The 9,675-nt window shown below is 46.4% G+C and overlaps 1 protein-coding gene across 1 annotated transcript in view; it reads right to left on the reverse strand.

Annotated features, from left to right (window-relative positions):
- The window catches only part of slco5a1 (solute carrier organic anion transporter family member 5A1), a 37,138-nt gene extending 27,759 nt beyond the window's left edge, over positions 1–9,379 (reverse strand). Inside the window, exon 1 of the mRNA XM_071517747.1 lies at positions 8,416–9,379. Within this exon, the coding sequence (XP_071373848.1) occupies positions 8,416–9,379 (964 nt within the window). The remainder of the gene's footprint in view (positions 1–8,415) is intronic.
- Between the last annotated feature and the right edge of the window lie 296 nt (positions 9,380–9,675).

Raw genomic sequence — 9,675 nt, forward strand, 5'->3', positions numbered from 1 at the left:
CGCCTGAATGAAGGTCTACCAAGCTCTCTCAAAAACAGGTCATTCTTCTCTATATTCAAAGTGTACCTTTACTGCTTTTATTCACAAGTTTATCATTTATATTTCCCCATTTACAGTAATTTAGAATAGCCCAGATAAGCACATGTCCTGCTTATGACAAACCATAATGATAAGGAGATATACTAATATTAGCCAGGAGACCAAGGCATATAAACACTTTATCCCATTTACTACTGTTCTTTGCAATTTGTGTCCTGTTTGAGTTCCATTTCCTTGGCATCATTCAGAAAATTGTGTTTACTCGTGTCTTACGAGATATGAACAGGATATGAAGATAAAGTATAAACAGCTTATCCCAAATATGATCTTAACCATGAGTCAAGGCTACTCTGCATACTGTGTATGTGAACACAATCATTGTGGCACAACACACAGTAGATACAGTAATTATATAGGACAGCTCTGCTTTCGTTCATATTCTTCTGTGTTACCCGCAGGTTACACATATACGGTTCTACAGCAGAGGTGCCTTCTCAACGATGTGTGGGTGGATGGGAGTGTATGAATCCACAGTCTTTATGTCGATAGGTCAGGCTTTTCTGCAGTCTCTACACAGGCACAGATGTTCAAATACCATGGCAGGTTTGCAGGAAAACCATGTGTATGGTCTGCAACGCAGAACCTCTCCTGTTGCAGTTTCACACACTTGTGCTCACTCCCAAGACCCAACACCTCCCACAGCCCCAACCCCAACCCCCACCCAATCCCACCCCCAACTGCAGGTGCGCACACACATGCACAAACACGTACATCCTGGGTGCAAGCTCTCCTCAACAGCTGCTCTCCCCCCTTTCACAGCCTCAGACCGTCTACCAGCAACAAGGCCTCCACAAGAGCAAGAGGCATTGCAAGAGGAACAATGGAGCGAAAAAAAAAGATAGGAGGAGTAGGCTTAAGCAAATTAAGATAAAGCATTTGTATCTTTCAGCTACTCAATGAGTCCTACTGTGTACTTTCTGATAAACCGCTGGAGACAAGAGATGGCAATTTTTCTCCCCCACTTCCCACACCGAGCAAACTCTCTGTTAGCTAACATCTGCTGACGACGCTTGTCAAAACACTGTCTCTCCGATGGGCTATATCATGGTTACATGTTACCCTATTAGCCTACGTTATATAATGTACCACCAGCTTAACGCTACATTTACTAGCATAACAGTGCCTGGCAGGACCGCTATGACACAAACAGATGAATGTGCACAGCAAAATTCACCCCAGACTGCATGCCTTTCAAACTACATTTCTGGTGTGTGTGCTTGTGTGTGTCTGTGTGAGTGTGTGTCTGTGCATATCTCCCCTGCTAAAGCAGCTACCCCACAGGGTGAGGTCAGAAAACGTTTAGAGCCATCCATCTCCCTCAGAGTGGGCTCCTGTCCCTCCAGGGAGCTCGACACAGATGGGTCTGCCTGGCCTCGGATGGCCCTTTCTGCTATGTACAGCCAGCACAGTAGGACAACAGCTGAAGGTCACAAGTGGACCAACAACAATTCACGCAACAAACATCTATCCCTATGAAAACAGCCAATGTAATTACAGCACACAGTGCACAAATATGTACAAAAAATCAAACAATATGAATTATGAGTGGCTATTTTACAGATATTATGACAAGAAAAACACTACTTCCATTTTGTTCCCAAGAGTTGCCTGAATGAGAAAATATTTGGATACTTAAATGGAAAATACCCAACTGGACAGTATCCTCACAATGGTGAACAATAGTGCAGAAAATACCAACTGCCTTTTTGGCGTTCTACCAAATACCACTTTTTTTTGTGCTCAACATGGTCTTGTCAATTCCTTGCACTTATGTAAAGACCATTAACACTTCTCCCTCCAGCAGCCCTTCCTCCCTCCGTCTCCATCTTTGCAGCACTGGGGTCAAGGAGAACAATAGCCAGTTCACCGCTCCGAGGGCACAATGCTAGACTGGAGGAACATTTTTCCAATTCTGTACAAAAACAACACCCCCAAAAACACCCAGAGGCTGAATAAACTTGGGAGGCCAGCTGAGCAGAGTAGATATCTCTGAAGACAGGAAGAGAATGTAATTCAGTGTGACGTGGATGCAGAGAGTGTCTCTGTTCAGTGTTATCTTCTTAACTCTTGTGGTAAAAGCAACCGTTTGCTCTGGTGAGAGCTGACGCAGGCCAGAGCTGGTGACTCAGACAGCAACTCAATCAGAGACGGTCTTTTTGAAAACATAGTGCTTGATGTACAACGTGTACACTCAATGGCGCCGATAGCCATCACAGGACATACTGTACCCCTAGTAAAGGATAAGCATCTGGTAATTATTGAGAACAACTCATTTCCTGCCTGCACACAACAGGCATAGGAAGGTCATGTTTCTGTTCACAATGCTGATCAGCTCAGAGAAAATACACAGAAAGAATGCATTTTTCTAATGAGTGCTTTCAGCCGAGAGAGGGATGAGAGCAAAAGTACTAAGGAAGACTGGCAATGAATGGAGGGCATCAGAAGTGAAGTGGCCTCTTGTTTTTATTGCTCTGAGCCATAAAACACTTTCAAAGTAGAACTGGATGTGGTGGCTCAGCGGAGATATTAATAGTGTTATAGCCAGCCACACAGTTACAGAAGATAATGCAAGAAAAAGCACTCTCCGCAGTAATTAATGCCACATTAAGCTTTTCAATTAAACCAAAATCTGTTTAATTTCTTAAGGAGCCAGTGTAATTTGTCCAAATTGACAGACATTGTTCATGTAATCATATAATCCCCCCAGACGTTCAATAATTAGGACTCATGCCTTCAAGGTTGGGGGTCGGGGGTGGCTGGGGTCCTGAGCTCTTCACAATTACTGTATGACATCTGCCCAAACACACAGGTCTGCACACTGAGCACTCAGCCATAAAATTAACATACCATCACTCTCTGAAAATCTGAATTTTAATTGTATTTTATCTCCAGAGTCAATTTCTAATACGTCTAAAGCGATGTCCCAAAATGTATTAAGAACAATTACAATCCCCTACAGCATGTTTCCATGCAGTGACAACTAAAATACCTCAAAGCTTTCCTGGGACATATTTAATTTTAACGTGAGCAGCGAGAGCCAGGGATCAAGGAGGATTTGGTGGAGCGACTTCGACTCAGGAGCCAAAAAGAACAAAGAAAGAATGTGCCCTTCTTTTTTTTCTATAGCTGAAAACAAAGGTTTCTCAGCGTTCCCACTATCACACAAACCCCTTGGTATTTCCCCAGGAACCCCCCCACACTGTGAACACAACACTGCCATAAGTCTCATGGACTGGGTTTGGGTAATAGCTGTGGTGATTGGTCAATTAGGTTGAGTGAGAAGTGCTCATTGGTCAAAACATAACTATGGTCAAAACTTAACTATGTGCCCACTACAGTTGTTCTGCATCTGGATCCACATGTGCCCCCACCGGCATTGAATTGCCTGAACTTTCTCCCCCTTACTCTGTCACTCTTCCTATCTGAAAAAACAACAAAATGTCCGTAACAAGTGCAGGTTGGTGGAGAGAAAAGATTTTAGTAACACTGACAGACTCATCAGTGCTGCATGGATCAGCCAGAGAGGTCAGTGGTTCACATGGGAGAGCAGTAGTACGCCTTGACATCAGCTGAGGAGGAACAGTTAGTCGTAGTCAGAGCTGGCAGCCCCGCAGTCTGCAGCTAAAAAGGTCGCCTGCTGCTAAGTAACCCTACGGGCCACTGTGGCTAGCAGAGCAGTGTGGAGGGAGAGGGGGCAGAGATATTTAAAACCTCCAGAAGGCGCGAGGATGAGCCGAGGGGACAGTGACAAAGCAGGACCGGCCCTCTCTGCCTATATATGCACCAGCCTCCGAGCGGGGCGAACGTGTGCCCTACCCTACCCAATCCTGAAACGTGATCCGTCAGCCAAGAGGGGCAGAGTGCAGCGGGGAGAACGTCGGGTCCCAGGGGACTTGTGTGTTTGTGTGTATCAGCTTCTGTGTGTGTACAGTCTGCACTTGCTTTGGCTGCTGCTAAGCTGAGCAGAACACACAATTTAATGAAATTGACTGGGTGAGCACAGCAAGGGACACGCTTGGGCCATTACTGATAATCCTGAATTATAAAAAAAAATAAAAACACACAGTGAGGGATGGCTATATAACTTTTCATTCCCACTCTCTCTCTGAAAATGGTTAATCTGCAGGGGACACACACACACACACACACAACGCACGGTAGGAGAGGGAGCAAGAGGGGGACTGAGAGCAGCTGTTCTCTTTCTAAATTTGTCGGGGGAGAGCAGAGAACACACTCCTTGTGCTTGCGTGTGTGTGTCTGTGTGCGTCAGTGAGTGCAGACAAGACCAGTGTTCAGGCCGTCTCCGCGGGTGTTGAAGAACAGCTCCTCTCTTCCTAAACTGAACATTCCCTCTCTTCTTCCTCCTCCTCCTCCTCCTCCTCCTCCTCCTCCTCCACTCCGGTAAATAAACAGTCCTCTACAGTCCCGCTGTGTAAAGCCTAAGCAGAGGCTAATGCCCTTGGTTTCTCATAGGCATCTATTAAAACATTAATAATGCACAAGCAGCAATAACTCACACACTGGGATGTTACTTTCAGAACCATCTGCGCTGCAAGCTATGAGATGCAGAGACTGTGGGACACTGTCCGCCAGCAGGAATCAATTAACCTTATCCTGCATGTAAAGAGGTTGGTTAGACACATCTTAGCATGCAAAGGAGGCTGCTCAGTCTAGGCAAAAGAAGGAAAAGATATGAAAAAAAATATTATATGTCAATCATTGTCCATAATTGCAAAGTTATCACAATAATGGAAATTTTATACTATCCTATTTTCTATGCTAGAGTTTGATGAGACACCTATGGGAAGCCTAGAGGAATGAGCGTGTGCATTAGGTGGGCACGCACACAGCAATCTAATCAGACCTGACCTCTCATCCATCCCCAGTCAATAACAGCTTCTCAGCATCATTAGCTTGTAAATCACAGTGGGTGTCAGTGGACACCCCTTCCCCCTACCATAACCTCCCTGAGGTGGCAGCCACTGTCAAAAGCTTGGGATAGATCAACACTCTTATGTATGGAAACTGGATTATTGATTGTTTAGATCTATGGGTCATTTTGTTGCCCAATCAGTTGCAGATGATGATGGATTGTTAGAGATTGGAGATGTCTTTGTTTCTCTAAATGTTGCCGGCCCAGAGATGGACCGGGTTCATTCGGCACGCATCTGACCTATTCAATTTCAGGTAAAAAAAAAGAGAGAAACTGAGACATGGAGACAATTTCAGTGCACTTTCATAAACGCTCACTAACAAGAGAGACTACAGCATAAGTACAAAAGCTGCATGGAAAATCTAAGTTAATCAAAGTTTATCCTTTAATAGGAATTGTGACTCAACTGAGGAACAGAAAGCTCATCTAATGCAAGTAGCCAGCCTCACACAAGCTGGAGTGGCTCAGGCAAATGTTCACCATAGTAACGTCAAGAATGGTATGTAGTAAATCTGTCGGAGCAGAAGGAAAGAGAAGAGAGTGAAGAGAGAGAGGTGGAGATCTGCATACAGTGGCGGTTTTAAAACTAGAGCTTCCAGCTGCTGCCAACACTTTCTGCTCCCTGGAGGACTACTGTTAAACCACAAAACCCTGTAAAACAGTTGAGAATAGACAAAACCGAGAGACACTGAGAGAGGGTAGCAAGAGAGAGAGATATGTACAAAGTAAAAAGAACTGTTCAGTGACTACTTCACCATTTGCTTAAGAAGTAGAGTTATAGCTCACACTCCATGCCACGTAAATTGCCATAGTGATGTGGGGCCAGAGCTGGAAAAGGGGGTGACAGGTCAGAAGGAATGCCCTACTGTGTACGCATGCATACACAGAGACAAACACAAAGATAACACCCCCCGAAAAAAACACTCACACACTCTCTCTCTCTCTCTCATACACACAGACATGCACGCACGCACACACACTCTCCAAGGGCACCAGAAGTACCCCTCGGTGTAAACCTCATTGTCCTACAAAGCGAACAACTCCTCCCCTCTGAGCCAGCGCAAATTGAGATGGGGTTTACATTAATGGGTTTGGGGAAGCCTCCTCTAGGTATATTTGGGGAATCCTCCTCAAGATATAGGTAGCCTACTGCTCCACAAAATTAACTTAGTAAAATATAGAAATCGGTTTTGGATTTCTGGGTTAACATGTTCAGTACTGCATGACATTGGCCACTAGCCAGTGAGAAGGGGCCCGAGCTCTCATTACAATTTTACTATTTGCAGGGCGAAAGGGGGATGGGCAGATGTAAAGAAATTAAGATTGTTATTTTGCTTATAACACTTTTGCACATGAACATGTATTTTTTGTGCTTTGAACTGATAACTGATGAATTCTGATGTCATATCAATTATTATATGGTTGCTGCCTTTGAAACAAACATGGATGCAAGATAAGGGATGACAAGCCAGCACACCGCTCCACCCACAGTCAATTCATGCTCCAAATACCACAACATGCCTGGGAGAATGTCAAAGATAAAATTGCAGTCAAAACACCTCAATAATACAAGTGAATCTCAGTTACTATCGTTATTATGAGCTTCTAAAAGGCAAACCAAGGACATTTTACCCCACTTATCTCATCACTGACATGTAAGGACATGTCTGTTTTCGCAAACAACACTTTGTTGAAATGAAACAGATTATCCCTCTGTGAACGTTCTGAAAATAGCCAACAAGGTCAAAGGAGCAAGTGGTTCGTGCCACAATCACTGTTGCTTTGACGGACACCTACATGAGGCGATGCCTCGACAGTCACAACTCAATGAGCCTTACAAGGGGGATGCATTTGCCCTCAAGTACCTTGCCAAGGTGAGGGCAAAGAGCAAGTCGATGTTTGAGGTTTGGTTGTTTTCTCCTTGTTTTCCAGGCTGGGTCAATAGCTATGCTGCATTGGCTCCTTGTGACGCAGGCTCTCTGATCAATACCTGGTCTTGAGGGCAGCGGAGCAGGCAGTATAAGTGGGCTCAACAGCCAATATGCTCCATAGGCTGTGTAATGTTGTGATGAAGGACCAGTGTCAGCTCCCTGCCTAATGCTGTGCAACCATCTCAATGCTTTTGTCACCTGCACACCCGTCCAATACCCCACTTCCTCTCTCTCTCTCTCTCACAAACACACACACACACACACACTAAAGACCTTGACAGACAGACTGACATCAAGAGAGAAAGGCACGCACATGCACACACACACACACAGAGGTCAGTGGAACAATGGACAGCTGTGAAATACTGCGCCAGACTGAGGGGTGCCCCTTGCCCCAATAACCCAACTGGGGGGTGCAGACAGAATGGAAGATTACCTTTTAAATCATGATCTTCCCTATGAGCTATGTACTGTATGTGGTATGTACAGCCCATCGCTCTGAGCAAAACCATTAGGGCCAGCAAAGCCCCAGCATACCAGACAAATGACAGGCTACCTCTGTATAAATGTCTGGATGATTTGAGGAGGAATACAGCTGAAAATCTGCTAATGATCAGCAGAACCTCATCTTTTCTGGCTGACCACAGGAGCATGTGTTTTAATGCTGACAGCCATGCATGCACATACACACACACACACACACACAAGCCTGAAGGCATTGTGCATACATACATACACAAAGACACCGTATTCACTCTCACACACACACACACACACACACACACACACACACACACACAGAGTACTGGACCATTAATCATAAGCAACCCAGTTCCACTTCTCCCCCTACACTCCTCTCTCACATATGCTTCTGGCCCAGGGTTGACTTTGCAGCCTCTATTTACCCAGTGTGGTGCAGGGGTTGCATGCCACAGAGATTCAATCAAAAAGACAGAGGGCTGAGGGGCGAGCGCATCTCTAAACAATATGATTGTATGTCCAATACATGTACCCTCCTGGTACAAAGAAGGCAGACCAAAAGCCGGTCAGGTGAAATGCATTTAAAATGGAATGAAATCAGATTGGATAATTGACAATAATTGTGTTAGAGACCACTAATTCTATACCCCATGAGGTCTGCATCTTTACAGTCACACACCAGACCTGCATAGTTAGTACTATAGGGCAAGACTAGAGAAATTACTTAAGTCCAAGAAGTAGCCTGTGTCCTGTTTGTGTTCTAATAAAATAGCAGATATGCATCTGCATTGTGTAAAATCACATAATTGTCAAGTTTATGTAACATAAATCCATCACTTTCCTAAATGTCAGTTATAAACAATGAAAATAAAATGTATTACAGGATTGAACAGAAATGTTCTCACTGACCAGAGTGTTTAGAAGTGCCACTAACCTAACCTCCTATCTGACTAGTGGTGCATCCAGCCTTACCCAGGTAGAGAGATGCATTTTCCTTCTTCACGTTGTCGTCCAGGTAGGTGGGCCCCAGGGTGTAGATTGGCGTCGACCCCATGCCCACAAGTATCTGGGCGCAGATGAACAGTGCCACATACAAGTTGTGTTCATTGCCCTCCTGGTCGCGAGGGCACGATGCCACGTCCAGCAGCTCTCGGCCGCTGGCGTTGCCGCTGAGACAGAGGCCTTCGTGGCCCGCTGAGGAGTTCATCTCCTGGATCTGGTAGGGCGGCGAGATGAAGTGGGGCAGGGAAAACAACGCCGCCCCTACAGCGATGAAGACGCCGCCGACAGCCAGCCAGCGCGGCCTCTGACCTCTGCCACCAAAGTAGGAGATGAAGACGACCACCAGCAGGCTGCCGATGTCAAAGCAACTGACCAGCAGGCCAGACTCAGAGCTGCGGAGACTGTAGCGCTTCTCGATGGTGGTGATGACACTGCTCAGGTAGCCCGACACCATCAGGGACTGGATGAAGGTCAGGTAGCACATGCAGAACAAGAAGCAGCGCGAGTCCCGCAGGATCACCCGCACGTACTTCCTAGCTGGGATACGAATGAGGCGGGTGAGAGAGAAGCCGAGTTTTTTACCCCCGGAGCCCGCGGCCCTGTGGCCCTCCACAGGCAGAGAGCTGCTGAGCCCCAACATGCTGGAGGCAGAGGGGGAGAAGTCTGTCCTGGAGGAGGGGGATTCATCCGCCTGGCTGGAGTCTGGGGTTTTTGGCTGGAGCTCGCTGGTCTCGTCCACGGCCACGGAGGTGTGGGTCGTGTTGACCAGCCGAGGCTCCGCAGCCTCGCAATCGTGCTGACAGGGTCCGTTCAGGATGGGCAAGCTTTTGGACTTGAAGCAGTTCTCTGAGTCCATGTACTGGTTCTGGAGGTCCTGGATCTCCAGAGACTCAGACAGGTCGCTCCCCGTTTCATCATTATCCGACGAAGTCATGGCGCAGCTGGAGATGCAGCTTCAGTGGGCTCCTGGCTGTGTTGACAAGTCAGAGTCAGTAACTAGTGCCACATGAGGACACAGTGGAGCTACTGCAGGGCTGGGTGCCGGAGCAAAGACTCTGCCCGACAGTAGGACTGGGGCGGACTGAACCCCTCTGGCTATGGGCATGTTTTATTCCACATTGCCATTTGCAGCAGTGCTGCTCTGTCACAATGAGCTGCTCTCAAAGAAAAACATTAGGGCCAGACTATCCTTGCAAGCCACTAACCAACAGTGATAGTGGTGTCTTAACT

This window comes from Centroberyx affinis, unplaced genomic scaffold (genome assembly GCF_046629955.1).
Source record: "Centroberyx affinis isolate AG114_WGS23_722 - 3 ecotype Tasmania unplaced genomic scaffold, CSIRO-AGI_Caff_v1 ptg000519l_1, whole genome shotgun sequence".
In the NCBI taxonomy this organism is placed as follows: Eukaryota; Metazoa; Chordata; class Actinopteri; order Beryciformes; family Berycidae; genus Centroberyx; species Centroberyx affinis.